Source organism: Gasterosteus aculeatus, chromosome 2, assembly GCF_964276395.1.
Source record: "Gasterosteus aculeatus chromosome 2, fGasAcu3.hap1.1, whole genome shotgun sequence".
Classification (NCBI taxonomy): domain Eukaryota; kingdom Metazoa; phylum Chordata; class Actinopteri; order Perciformes; family Gasterosteidae; genus Gasterosteus; species Gasterosteus aculeatus.
The window spans coordinates 19332023-19347565 of NC_135689.1; the positions used below are offsets into that span (position 1 = coordinate 19332023).

General features: G+C 39.3%; 1 protein-coding gene across 2 annotated transcripts in view; it reads left to right on the forward strand.

Annotated features, from left to right (window-relative positions):
• The window catches only part of LOC120829594 (copine-9), a 56289-nt gene that overhangs the window by 4123 nt on the left and 36623 nt on the right, over positions 1-15543 (forward strand). For both annotated transcript variants that reach the window (XM_040193856.2, XM_078094322.1), the window contains exons 3-5: positions 11031-11077; positions 12970-13073; positions 14508-14547. In XM_040193856.2, the coding sequence (XP_040049790.1) occupies positions 11031-11077; positions 12970-13073; positions 14508-14547 (191 nt within the window). The remainder of the gene's footprint in view (positions 1-11030; positions 11078-12969; positions 13074-14507; positions 14548-15543) is intronic.

A 15543-nucleotide genomic window follows, 5' to 3' on the forward strand; every position in this document is an offset into this window, starting at 1 on the left:
ATTCACTAAAATGGCTGCTCTACTCTACGTGACTGCTTCACCAGGGTTCGTCAAAGACAGCAAGACAGAGAGAGGAAAAAGTCTAAGATAATGACCTGATTAACTGAAATTGAAACGGCACACATCACACCCTGCTGTTTTTAATACCAAGAATGAAGTGCCTTAATAAAATCAGTGTGGACATATTTTTGTTATTTGATCACAGTGAGGCACTATTAGACATAGGTCACCTGAAGGGATCTCATATGGGTTGTTTTATACTGAGAATACTATTCCCAGTGATCAACAGGTTTTACAGTTACACTGGCCAAGTTTTATTCCACATTTTAAACTAATTTCAATAAAAATTGTAAAGAAACCTCTACAAGGTGTCAGGTTTACAGTATTTCAATTTACTCTTTGCCAAACGGTAAAGGTTTAGTACATTACTAAATTAAGTCCTTCTGTTGCACTTTCAATTTGTTTCAATTCACAACATTAAACCAAGTGTTGAACGTTGAAGGGTTGAACGTCAAAAGGTATGTTAATGCTGTTTGGTATTACGGGACTGGAGTTGCTTCCTATGATTCACTCATTGGCTGCACATGATCAAAAGCAATTTCCAGTCATGGATAACATTGGCACAGCAGGTGCACACATTAAGGCCACATCTGGGTTTAAAAAGTGCCTAACACTGCCATTCTCTCTTTTGACCTGTAGGTGTCTGGTTGCATAGAAGTATATGAGGAAATGAAAATTTCTAACTTGACATGTTAGCTCTTAAATAAAGGATTTAAAAGTGTCTGTGTTGTCATTTAATGACATTTTATTTTAACATTTCGGTTGCCTAAACAATGTATTTTTCAGCATTGAAATGTACTTATCGTCGCAATATCGTGTCATATCTGGTTACAAAATAACACGGTGGTAATGAACAAAAACCAAGATGGCAGCAGTCAATGACTACCTCAACTTTTTATATACAGCATATGGTACGAAAATACACATACACACACAGGTCACTCCAACAAAAGTAATAGAACCAAGCTCTCCTGGTAATTGTGAACACTTTGACGTTCACAGTGTTCACAATTACCAGGGGACAAATGATTTTTGTGTATGAACTAATAAATTCCCTTCAAAGTTTTGGCCGTCTTTCAGCCAGAGAGAACAAAACCTTTCTTCATGTACTACAAGATTTTTTGTCTAACATTTCTATTATTCTAATCAGTTTTGTTTTTTTGTGGTCCAAAAAGTTATAATCTGTTAAACATATCACCATCACTTTGCTAAGTGTGACATTGTTGGGGAACATCTACTTAATCAGTAAAGTGAGGTGTGTGCTGTTTGGTCCTCTTTGTAATGAGTAACGGAGCTTTCCTTAACAATTTGTCGTAGTTCTGAACAATAGTAGGAACCTTCACACTCTGTAACCAAACCGCACAGAAGCAAACGAAAGTAAAAAGAATCAGTAGCCTCCAGAGTGCAAATTATCAATGCAAGGCTTCGAGGGATCAAAGATAGTGATCAATGACGGAACCCACAGTGCAGAAAGATAACAACACCGACATGAAAGACGGGTACACATGATTGCACATTTGGGACATGTACAGAAATAGAAGGAGACAGCAAATTAGAGTCAGAACTCTCAATCCCAAAAAACTTCCACACTTTGATGGTAGTCAGAAGATGCTCTGTGATACCTGGTTATTGATCTTCAGTCTCAATCCACTGTCGTATCCATTTCGTGTTTCGTGTCTTACACCAGAGCCATTCAGAGCCTCGTTGGCGCTCGGTAGATTTTCCTCAAGAATGCGATGCGGAAAATCATACATGTTGTTATTTTTTCTCCTCTGCAACATTGTGTTGCAGCTGTGTGAGAGAATGTGCCGAGATACCAAAGCAAAAACTCTGAAGCACTTCTTATCTGATTTAATGATGACTCGGTGTTTGCCCTTGGAGAGGCTGTTGCACGTTGCCTCATCATTGTGTAAATTACATTTTATTATTAAAAAATGTTATTTCTCTTGCCATCAAAGTGCCTGATACCTCTTAGTACCTTCACGGATGTAAAACAATCTATGTATATCAGGAGGAAAGAAATATTGTATTGGTGTTTCATGTTGGCTGTAAAAAAGATGACATACTCGTGCGAGCAAAAAAGTTCTTTCTTTCTTCTTTATTTCTTTCTGTTGGGTGACATTGCAAGGGTTTTTACTTTTACCTTGACAGTTAGTTAATCGAATATGCCTCACAGAAGACCATGAATTCCAGGCATGCAGTGTTCAGGCCTGAAATGGGTTCTTGTTCTCAATTATTTTCTCTCACCTTTTTGTCCTTTGCCTACTAGTCTGTGATCTTGTTCTTTGTCTCTCCTGCTTAACAACGTTGCTAGGGGATTTCTAAAGGAAACAAGGTTTTTGATACTGCGATAAATCTGACTTTTTATAAACAATGGCATGATTTTACTGTGTTATGTGAAAGAGGTCCCTCTTTGTTACAAAACCCCAAAAGATTTACAACTAACTCTGCTGCTGGATTTCTATCCCCATGAGGCTAATTTGTTTTAGTTTGGCTTCACCGAGTCTCACCGTTCTCACCTACTTAGGCAACGTGGTCTTACATCACGAATCAGGGATCCAAAACATTTATTGCCAAAATATTTTGGACATACAAGGAATTTTACATGGCGGTTGTTGCATAACATTGGACATTAAGATAATGAGACAATGGGACAACAAGACAAATAAAATAGTGAAAGAAAAGTGGCATGTTCAATTTACAAATTTACAATTTAACTCTACATTATACAATACATCACTATGGGCTAGGGGAATATAGAATAAAAAGTAAAAAATTGTGCACGGGCAACCATAACCATACTCTACACAACTGCGTTGAAAGTGTATGTGAAAGTGACAGGTAAACGCAGCCAGAAAGAATTGTAAGATTTGTAATGATATTTTATCTTCACAGATTACAGACATGATACATGCAAATTATTAGAAATGACAAAAGATAATATAGTTTGTTACTGTCGAATTCCATGTACTTGAAAATAACTCAACCATGACTTTTGACACCAACTTCAGACTCGTAAAGTCTTTTTTGGACAAATATGTCCCTAAATTTTTTTGACAGATATTTCCCTCAATTGAGAACAAAACAAAGATAAAAGGAGGAAAGATAGAACGCATAATGCAAAAAGGGTTTGCTCATTACACACCTAAAGTTCCCAACTAAACACTATAGTATCGACGCCACCACTTGGTGTAATAATCGATCGGTGATTTTTACACTGATACTTTGCTGATGTCAGGAACATTACATTACATGTCATTTAGCTGACGCTTTTATCCAAAGCGACTTACAATAAGTGCATTCAACCATAGGGTACAAACTCAGAAGAACAAGAAACAAGAAAGTGCAATTTCCTCAAATAAGCCAATTTACAATTTGCTATAGATGAGTAGCGTTGAGTAAGTACAATTTAAGTGCTACAATTTTTTAGTAAAGACTAACAAATTGTAGCACTTAAATTGTAAAGTAAAGTCGAGGTAGAGTCTGAAGAGGTGTGTCTTTAGTTTGTGGCGGAAGATGTGAAGGCTCTCTGGGGTCCTGGTGTCTTAAGAGAGCTCGTTCCATTATTTCGAAGCAAGGACAGCAAAGAGTCGTGATGTAGTCGAGTGTTTTGCTCTCAGTGAGGGAGGGACAAGCATTTTTGCAGATGCAGAACGGAAAGTGCGGGTCGGGATGTAGGGTTTCACCATGTCCTGGATGTAAGCTGGACCCGATCCATTCACATTATGGTAGGTGAGCGCCAATGTTTTGAATGGATGCGGGCAGCCACCGGTAGCCAGTGAAGAGAGCGGAGTAGTGGAGTAGTGTGGGAGAATTTCGGAAGGTTAAAGACCAGTCGAGCTGCTGCATTCTGGATGAGCTGCAGAGGTCGAATGGCGGTAGCAGGGAGACCTGCCAGGAGCAAGTTGCAGTAGTCCAGTTGAGATGACAACAGCCTGAATCAGTACCTGGGCAGCCTTCTGAATGAGAAGAGGACATATTCTCCTGATGTTGTAGTAGAGTGTATCTACAGGATCGTGTTGTCGCAGTAATGTTGGGAGTCAGGGAGAGTTGGCTGTCGATTATGACGCAGAGGTTCCGAGCGGTTAAAGTGGGCGTTAACATGCCCAACACGAGTTGCCAAAGTTGACAGTCAAGTCCTGGGAAGGGGGAGTCTTTTCCTGGAAAGAGAAGTAGTTCAGTCTTGTCGGGGTTGATTTTCAGATGGTGGGCGGACATCCACTGAGAGATGTCAGTCAGACAGGCAGAGATCTGTAACGCCACCTGGGTGTCCGAGGGAGGGAAGGAGAGAATTAGTTGTGTGTCATCGGCATAGCTGTGGTAGGAGAAGCCATGCGAGCGAATGACAGCGACGAGAGAGTTGGTGTAGAGCGAGAAGAGGAGGGGACCCAGGACGGAACCCTCAAAAACTCCCGTAGTAAGAGGACAAGGTTCCGACACAGATCCTCGCCAGGTTACCTGGTAGGTACGGCCGTCGAGGTAGGACGAGAGAAGGGAGAGAGCAGAGCCTGAGACACCAAGTTCCCGAAGGGAGGAAATAAGCATCTGGTGGTTGACTGTGTCAAATGCAGCAGAGAGGTCCAGAAGGCAAGGCAAGGCAAGGCAATTTTATTTGTATAGCGCTTTTCATACACAAGGCAGACTCAAAGTGCTTGACATCATAACATTTCATACAATAAAGTGAAATAAAATGCAGGAATTAAAAGACAATTAAAAACAGCAAATAAAATAATAAATTAAAATCTTATTTAAATTGTTTAATTAAAGGCAGAGGTTAAAAGTGCAATGTAGGTAAAATTTAGCAGAAGGCAAAGCTGAACATGAAAGTTTTCAGTCTTGTTTTAAACGTGGTCAGAGTTGGGGCAAGTCTTAAATCTTCTGGAAGTTTATTCCAGCTGTTTGTTGCGTAGTAACTAAATGATGCTTTCCCATGATTTGTATTTACTCTGGGAATCACTAACAGATTGGTGTCAGAAGATCTTAGTGATCTTGAAGGCTTATGTAGTGGAAGCATATTAGTGATATACTTTGGCCCAAAACCATGTAGTGATTTATATGTGAGCAGTAGGATGTTGAAATTAATTCTCTGACATACTGGGAGCCAATGTAAGGATTTAAGAATTGGTGTAATGTGCTCACATTTTTTGGTCTTTGTTAGAAATCTAGCAGCAGCGTTCTGAACAAGCTGGAGCTGCCTGACAGTTTTTTTTGGAAGACCTGCAAGTAGACCATTACAATAGTATAGCCTACTAGTTATAAAGGCATGTACAAGTGTTTCTAAGTCTTGAGCTGACATGAGCCCTCTAAGTCGTGCTACATTTTTGAGGTGGTAGTAGACCGATTTTTTTACTGATTTGATGTGACTCTCCAAGTGTAAATCTGAATCCATAATAACCCCCAGATTTCTGGCTTTATTTGATGTTTTCAGGGACAGAGAGTGAAGGTGTTGGGTTACTTTAAACCTTTCTTTTTTAGCACCAAATACAATGATCTCAGTTTTGTCTTCATTTAATTGTAGGAAATGTTGACACATCCAGTCTTTGATTTGCTCAATGCACTGGCACAGAAGATCTATGGGGCGATAGTCGTTTGGTGATAGCGCTACATAGATTTGGGTGTCATCAGCGTAGCAATGGTGGTCAATTTTATTTTTATTTTTTTGCATGATTTGTCCTAGTGGGAGCATGTAGATGTTGAATAAAGTCGGCCCTAAGATCGAACCTTGGGGGACTCCACACGTTACGTCGGTTGTTTCTGATACGAAGTCACCAATGGAAACAAAATAGTTCTTGTCTTGTAGATATGACCTGAACCAGCTTAAGACTGTGCCTGAGAGCCCTGCCCAGTTTTCCAACCTGTCCAGAAGTATTGAGTGGTCGACAGCATCAAATGCAGCACTGAGGTCTAATAGCATTAATATTGAAGTTTTGCCAGTGTCTGTGTTAAGACGGATGTCATTTGCAACTTTAATAAGGGCCGTCTCGGTGCTATGAAGAGGTCGAAATCCTGACTGGAAATTGTTGTGGCAGCCAGTTGAAGCCAGGAAGTGAGTAAGTTGTTGTAGGACAACTTTCTCAATTATTTTACTTATAAAAGGTAGATTTGAAATTGGTCTGTAGTTGTTGATAATAGAGGCATCTAGGCTCCGCTTTTTTAGGAGAGGTTGTATAACTGCAGTTTTGAAAGCTTTTGGGAAGGATGAGGACAGAGGAGAGAGGCGGCTCTAGCGGTGTGGAGTTGCTCTGAGACAGCAAGGAGAGCAGTCTCCGTGGAATGGCCTGCCTTGAAGCCTGACTGGTGGAGGTCAAGGAGGTCGTTATGGTGGAGATAGGAGGAGAGTTGGTCAGAGATTGCACGTTCAAGAGTTTTGGACAAAATGGGAAGAAGAGAGACCGGTCTGTAGTTGTTTTCTTCAGAAGGGTTGAGGGTAGGTTTCTTCAGGAGAGGGTTAACTCCTTCAGAGAACTGGGAAAACCGCCAGATAACAGAGCATTGTTGATGAGACAAGTGAGGAAAGGAAGAAGGTCAGGTGCGATAGATTGTAGAAGATGTGATGGAACAGCCTGATCTCCAAAACCTGTTCGTAAAAATGTATACAAAAATCTTGAAAATACAAATTCGTAGTGATACATACGAAATAAATACGGACTGGCAACTGATGACGTCACCCTATTCAAAGTGAATGGGGACCTGCACCCCGTAAACACACTTTGTGAAGTCTAACGATGTAAAATAAACGTGTTATGATTGCATTTTTAACGAGAAATCAATGTTAACTAGTAAGAATCAAATACTAACCCTAACCCCCTCAAAAAATGTTGTTCACTCAAGGGGCATGGTTAACCCCCGCAGTTCGTATGTATTGTTACGAATTTTTATGTTCAAGATTTTCGTATACATTTTTACGAACAGGTTTTGGAGATCACGTTGGATGGAATGGGGTCAAGAGGGCAGGTGGTCGGACAGGCAGAGGTTACTAGGGTAAGAATGTGGTTAGGGGACAGGGGGGTGAAAGAGGAAAGTGAGGGCACGGGGTAGGCAGAACGCAAACCCTAAAACACCAGAGGGGAAAAATCGCAGACCAGGAACAGGTAAGACATTCAGGGTTCATACATTCAATGACGCGACAAGTGATAGAGAACACACAGGGCTTAAATACACTGGGGAGGTGCAGGTGATTGGACACAGGTGGAAACAATCTGGGACACGGCAGACAATCACGGGGGATGACAGGACAAGGCAGGAAGTGAAGTTAACCCAGGAACACCAGAGGCATGACTACAAAATAAAACCGGAAACAAACCCAAACCGTGACAGCTCACTGAGGATTAAAACTTTTTTGGAAAGTGCTCATTACGGCTGTGTACCAATTGTATCAACTGTAGCAACATTCAGTCAGTGTTTCAGAGTAGATGTCAATCTTTTAAATGGTAGATGTTTTCATTTTTGAAGCAAAGCCCCTTTCATACACAATGCTCAGACTCACCGTTAGTCAGCTGGATTTACTCACTCCATCGTATTTAGTCCAGGCCCGGGCAAGGTTCTAACATATTTTAGGCATGTCTAACTTCACACATGCTGATGTCCTGAGACGGAAAATGTCTGTGCTGCCAGTAAAAGTTCTCTCAATTTGAACAGAACGATTGAGATTATGGGCTGGCGAAAAGTCATTCGGTCAGAGACAAAGTCATCTGATTCATTCTTTAATCAGTAAGATTAAAATAATGGAATTCATGAGATGTTTCCTTTCCTGTTCGCACCCCCCATAGATGTACTTCTTTTGTTTTCCTCTCGCTGAATTCTCCTCTTTGCTCTTCAAAAAGCATAATTTCCGGCTCATATTATATCACACTGATTCTATTTCAGTTCAAAATTACTTGAAAAAAATATCACTGACGTTACACCGCAAAGTACGAAAAAAGAATACTGAGGCGATCTTTCAGCCGCTCCATGTGTTCAGTGAGCAGCTCCTGGAGCTACGCACCACTTGTATTTCTATCCAACCACTATATAAACCTCCATCAGGGTCCCATATGAAACATCCCACTTCTCTTATGTAACATCATTTGCCAGTGGAGTGCTGGCAGTTTCCATCCACATGCGTCACTCCGTTAGAAATGGGTATTGGAGAAATTTAGATGGAATGCAATTAAATGTTTATAGAAATCAATGAGGATTATAATTTTCCTCCCATTGCCAAGTCTTGTTTGTTAGATTTCCTTCCCTCCATGATACTGCCGGCACATTTCATTTTGTTGCATCTGCTTCAGGTTTGTGACTCACTAAAAGGTAGGAGTTATAGTATATTATTAGTTATAGTGCAGCAGGTGTGGTTGTATGAGTTTTTTCCCTGTTCTGCTGTGGTTTTACAATGACTCACTTTTGAAGACAATATTCTTATACATACTTATTCATACAACTATATTATTTAGACTGCTTTTAGACTGCCACAATTTTCAAAATAATTAAACAGCAGGTATGGCAGAATTTCATTCACAGCCTTTTTTGTATAACAATTCACCCTCTATTGTATACACATTGTGTGACAAGTTCCACAACAAGCGATGTCAATTATGATTTCATAGGAGTCAGTGGTGGAGGAGAATGAAGGCAGGACCCGAGGCATATGGCCTCAATGAAGGCCACCAGTCCCTAATTACCTCCAAAGTCTCCTGGTGAAATCTGAGGAAAGATTGAGCAGCCCCTTGTTGAATCAGATGACATTCATCTGAAGTCCGAGGCATTTAAACAGAAAAAAATAGTTCTTAAATGGTTCTTTAGAAGGCAGTGTGGTTCTACGAAGAACCATCACCTTCTTAAGAACCATTTTATCTATTAGATGGTCCTACATGTTTTTCATATGGTTCTTTAGGATATTACATGGTTGTTTGAGATATGGTTCTTATTCATGCTTGAGTTATTGAATGATGGGGGATTTATATATATGTAGAAACATATATATGTCACGACCGTGTGATATTAAGTCCATCTCGACTGACCAACGCCTTTTCCAACCAGTAACCCCAACTAACAGTCTGTTTCAGGTAAGTGATGGAAGACATTGGTTATTACAGGAAAATATTGCTCTTTTTCGTCATGTCACAGTGATCTTATCCAGATGTCTGAATAAGCTAACGTTGGTGTACAAACAATATTATTGTCTTCAGCTTGGTACATGCGCCATTAAATCAATGCTGTTTCTGACCCGCTCACCGATGCTGGACCCTGTCCCTGACTATTACTATTAGAGCTATTAAAAAATCTCTAATTTAACATTGTAAACAAACTAGCATTTAATATGCAACTAACCATATCAAACCCTGTGATCTGTAAACATTACGAATTTACAGAGTACAGCTTAAAGTTTCCAATGTTTTGTTTCACGAACCACCAAGCCCAACACCCACAAATGTCTTGAGCAGCAGCAGCAGCGATGGAAAGCCGGGTGAACACATAGCCGTTTTTGTAGCGGATGGACAAACAATGATGGTGGACACCGAAGAAAGTCATTGGCCTAGGGTGTTGTTTTAGCGCTCTACTGTGTTTTTAATCTTGTGTACTCTTGTCAGCTGACATTTTTGTTCAATTTTGGAGGCTTTTATCCGGAAGATGGACACACAGATACCCGTAGCTTTGCAGAGAGCGGCTAATGCTCTGAAAATTTCTTGTGCATGTAGCACACAGATTACAGTATACAACCTTGATTAATGACAAAGTTAAGTGTACATCTGAAGGTTTTTGTTTTGTTGTTCATTTTGCCATCATTGCTGTGCATGTAGATGATTTAAAAGATCTTCAAATAAAAAAAGGTTGGGAACCCTGATTCCAATGTTATCCTGTGTAAATGTACACCTGTCTATTTATTTATTTGTTATGTTTGTTATTTCAGAAGGCTTCAGTTGAGGCTTTTTGGTATGCCATTATTTAGGTATAGGTATTGTTGTAAGCAAGCAAGCAAAATGTTGATCGGTCTGAGTCTTTCAAGTTCATTTTCTGGGGAACTAGAATATCTTTATCAAAATGTAGTGCCATTTCATCTGGTATCATTGGATATTTGAGAGTTTTGACCCATTGCATGCATTTAGCAAGATAAAATGTCAGGGGACATTGACATTAGGGTTCACTGCAGTGGATAGAATTAATCTTGACCATTGATGTCTGTAAAAAAACGTTTTTGTAATAACATCAGCCGCAGAACTATGCTACTCAAAAGGTCCTCCAAAATGTGTTATTTGTGACTGCCCTTAAGAGTGAACCATGTAAGTAGGGTGGTGATCAGACACCACCATTGACAGGATAAGTCTGTAAAACAAGTGTTGGAAAGTAAACCTTTTTCATGACGTGACAGCGCTGTGCTTAAGTTTAGGTTGTCCTTAGTGTTAAGAGTCAGCATAGTTGAATAACGCTAGAAAAACAAGGAATGTAGAGTTCTCTCGTGTTGTTGCCTTTCATGATGAAGTCACCTGAGGACCTCCTCTACTAACCAGTCAACAAGAGCTGAAACAACGGATTCCTTCATTTGTCTTCGGACGACAGTTAGCAATGAGAGAGCCAGGCTATTCTTGGAATAATGACTTATACACAGCCAGTTTCCTCTATTTAATTATACCTGTGGCCGGCCGGGGAAAGTCCCGGCTGAAGGTGGTGACAAAATACCTGCAGGAAACGGAGAGATTGATTACTCTTGCATTGTTATGCGGGTATTGTAAGTGAGAATGAGCGCATATATTTTGTATATGTTTTTTATTATTCTAAAAGTTCAACTCTACTGTATTTAGGGTGACAGTATTCATTATAGAGTAAATAATTAAGATCCTTTTCTTTCTCATTCTATCATCTATGAAAATAGATGCAGCGGGTCTTATTGATTTTCTTCCCCAAGACTCTGTCGTGTGCTAAAATGTACAAAACATGAGGCCATATGCTTCATCTTCTTCACTTTTTCTCACACTTCCCCTTCTTCTTTTCAGTGGTCGTGTTGTATTTGCAGGCCGTTGGAACCAAAGAATGGAGAGAGGTAAGTTCACTAACATCTGGCAACCAATATATATGTCTACCCCCCTGCCATGTATATCTTTTGTCTTTTAGGAATACTAATCAAATCAACATTTTGCAAGATATAAGCTACTTTCAGTCAGAGTAGAAAGTAGTGGGGGGAGTTATTAAGCCTAAGTGTAGAGACAACTCACTGGAAACTCTCAAGAACTTTGTTGTAGAAAATGGCAAGTGTCTGCTGCTTTGCTTACCCACAGAAGTGTAATAACTGTCTGAAGAAAATGTAATATCCCAACTCAAACCAATGAATTATTAGTAATGATTAAGGAATACATAAATAAAAAGGAACCTCTTCATCATTAATCATTAATCTTCATTAATTCTGTTTCTGATGCTTGACAAACGGAATTCATATCATTAAGAGTTTTTTCCTTTTTTGTTCTCATCAAATATACACCATCTCCTCCTCCGTATTTAATAGATCCTGAAGGTGACCTTCAATTCAATACTGCTTCTTTGAATTTCTTCCCTTTTTCCTTGTTAAAATTATGTCTTCCAATCATTTCCGTGTGCCCTCTCATCTTCTTTACTTATGACATTCCATTTTTAGTTGCTGTATTTACCCATTTAAAAATTCAAAGTCAACACGGATATGGCGGTGTAGGCTTTGCCACCGCTTAGCCTTTCCCACCAATAGTACTCACACCTTTTTCATTCCACGTGACGGGGCTTTGAGCAAACATCGTCAGCCGAGCATGTAGTGAGCAGATAATTATGCTTGAATGTTGCTTTATTTCAGCATCATAGCGTGATGTCATTTCTAAATGAAATTGGATCCCTTCAAAAAATTGTGGTTTTGGACTAAAACAAACAAATAATTTGGTTGAAATAGTATTTGTATTATCAAATCGCTCTATCCCGACATGATGTCTCCAGCTGGTCCATCCTTCATCGTGGAGTGATACTGGCCCATAGGGGAATAACGGCATTAACTTTTTCTTTCTTTTTGCATCTTGCTATCCAATTTTTGTAGAATAAATCCTTGATGTTATACGGTGTCAGTACATTAAACTGTAAAATTCATAAATAAGATGTACGACACACCTCGTTATACCACCGTTATACATATTTTTAACTATTGTACTGTGGTCTGTCTAAACACCATTTTATCAACCTAAATACAATGAAAGAGTTGTTTACAAAACCACACACAATCACTTGAGTCAGTTGAAATACACAGTGTGTTACATTGGATTAGCGAACCCGTTTAATAGACATGGCCTTTACTGAAACCAATGATTGCTTTTCTATATGCTCTGCTTACTCTCAAACAATGAAAATCATTTCATGCCACATTTACAAAGTAATTCTCTAACTTTTGACATAGGTCCTAAAATGTATTAACCAATCTGAGTGGGATTATAAACCAAAGGTCCCCAGCCCCAAAAACTGAAACACTAAGATGAAATATGATGAGATTTTTGATACTCCTGATTGTCTCGGCGGTCCACTACGCTCCCTTCGCGTGTGTGGTTGATGGCCTGGATTAGGTGCAAAGATGAGTCGAGCTATTGAGACAGTGCCACGTTCATAGGTCATTACACGGTGCTGACAAGGCTGAGACAGGAAGGAGAGACTGTCAGTCCACCGAGAGAGATTCCTTTGGGGACAAGGAAGTGAACGCCTAGTGCAATGAAGCACAGTTTGACAAAGTGTGGTTGTATTCTTGCAAAAGATGCAGATTCATTCATATTCATCAATTTTAAATCCCCAAATTGTCGGTTGGTACGAGGGATTGCTGTTGAATTTTATTCATTTTATTTACATCATTGTCTTGTCATTGTCATCATTTTATTCATGCTGAATCATCAATCAACACCGTTATTACCACTAATGATCGCTCTACTTTTGTAGTTTGGCAGAACAGAGGTAATCGATAACACTCGGAATCCGGATTTTGTTAGGAAGTTCGTCCTGGATTTCTTCTTTGAAGAGAAACAAAATCTACGGTTTGATGTGTAAGTATCTTTGACGGTATTTCCTTCAGTCTGAATCTCGACTCATTTTGTTTTTAATTCAGAAATATTTCTTCTGTTCTATGAATTCATAGTCACCAGCAAAAAAGGCCTTTGATTACATTTACATAATATCTCCCTATGCAGGTAGCTAATTTTTCGCAATGAGGATAAGTGAACAGTCTAATGACAAATTAGATAAAATTCTGGTTGGTCCAATCATGAAACAAGGTAAAAAGAAAAAAGGTCTCTTACCAAAGTGTCTTGATTTCCCTTCTGATTAAATAAGCGTCTCTATACCCGTTAAGCATAATAAATAACAATAACAGTCAGTTATTTATGCGTCGGTAGCTGTAATCAGTGTTTTAATGGCTCACTAGGGTCTGTGCGGCAGAAGCTTTTAAAGACGTTAAATATGTAAATGGAACAGGAGCATTGTTTGTGATGGCACCATTATGCTGTTGTGTACATCATTTAAACCTGCTTTGCAGGATCATTTCCTATTTTCAATGAATGGTCTTTGTGAAAGAACCCAGATACTACAGGAGAATTCAAGATTCTTTCGTATTTTCTTTGATTCCTGGATCTTTTATGGTAAGTGGCCTATTACGTGACAGGCCACACAGAGCCCAAACAGGAGATGTCATGAATTAGCCATCGCAGGAAGAAAAAAAATACTTTTTCTTGTTTGACCCTAGGGCTCTTTGCCAGAACGAGTGTCTTTTTTCTCCCTAAAATTTGCCAGGTGGCCTGCCTAGGAGATTACTGGCTGAAAGGATATACCAGTTAAATTAACAAATATCTATGTAACTAGCACAGCGATATAAGTAAAACAAATGTATGCTTTAGCCACACACTTCAACAGTGTAGGAAAGCACTGTAACACCATGAGGAGCACATTTTCAGTAGATGTAGTGTGATTGCACGGTAGAGCGAGCAAGCTAGCTAGGTAAGGAAATTATTAGCCTTTAACTCATTTTAATCCTCACATTGTAAATAAATACAGTACCAGATAAGTTTCTCATGGAATTGAATGAGAAAATGTGTCCAAACCGTTGACTGGTATTGTACATACAGACAAGCGCATAGGAAAACACATCGCTATTGCCTGATAATCCGTCAATATTACCAGCTATTATTATCCAGTCACAGCACAGCAGGCTGGGACGGAGAACTCCTGGGAAAAGTAATAATGCCATACAGAGACAAAAATGATATTAGCCTGCCCTTTAAACTGAGTGAATAATATACTGATCACCCAAATTCAGGTAATAGATACTTGGATTAGCAAGGTAAAAATAGGTATGAGAGATGTGTATTGTATAAAAAAAGCAAGGGAACGGTTCAGGTATTTTCAAGAATAATACCAATGTAGTAAACTATAATGTAATGCAGTGTCACTAGTTCCAGTCTTATTGCTCTATTTGTTGCCTACAGGTACAATGTGGACTCCAGAAGCTGCAACATATCCAAACATGTAAGCAACAACTGAAAGGGCTCAGCGCTGAACTGTAGGCCCTCCAAATGTATCGCATTGTATTCGGCATTACTCACACTGCTAAAGCTAATTTGCTGTGATTGAGGTCGGCGGCTGATGATAATTCTATGATGTAAATCCAGCATATGTTTTTTTTTTCCCATGTCAACAAAACCCCTCATGTGGAGGAGCAGAAGGTAAGTTGTGCATGAGTCCCTGTATTATAACGGCCTATCCTTCATTTATCTCCTTTTAATATTATTATTATAAGAGTATTGGGTTTCATTCTCGGTTGTCTTCTAAACTCTATTGTTTAGTGAAATCAGTCAACAAGCGACCTGAATAAGAAAGCCTTTATATACTTCCGGTGCTTGACCTAGTTGGGTTAATGCACGCTCAAATAAGGGGCAGAATTAAACCCTATATTTTAAATGTAATTTAAAGTGACACTGAAGTAAGATGAAATTACACTTTAATGTAACTTTGATATTTACAGTGACATCCTCAATGATTTCATCTTCAGTTTATCCAGATTACACCAGGCCCAGCAATGTGTAGAGTGATTAGCTTAAATGCGCATGTATTTTAATGAGCTGGATCTCCCAAGCTAACAACTCATAAATTAATATGTCGAAGGAAAGCTTAAGAGCTCCTGATATAAATTGGAACGTGTAAGAAGCTCAACACACTGGTCAACACACTGGTTTATTCCCCTAGCAACCCTTTCTAAAAATGAGTTGATGGTCTCAATCTCTAGTTTCAAGTCTTAAGTACAGCATGATGTTCATTTAGAGTCAAATAGACCACAATGCAGGGTATGCTTCTGGGCATGCATACTTCGATTGACAGGTCGATGCCACTACCAGAGCCGTATCCTGCATTTCTAGTGTCAGTTCATCAGTTGCAAAAAAGCCAAGATGGCAAAGGTTAAATCGCCAAATACGAACCTTCAAAACTGTAGCTCACACACCAATGGGTGATGTCCCAATTAATATA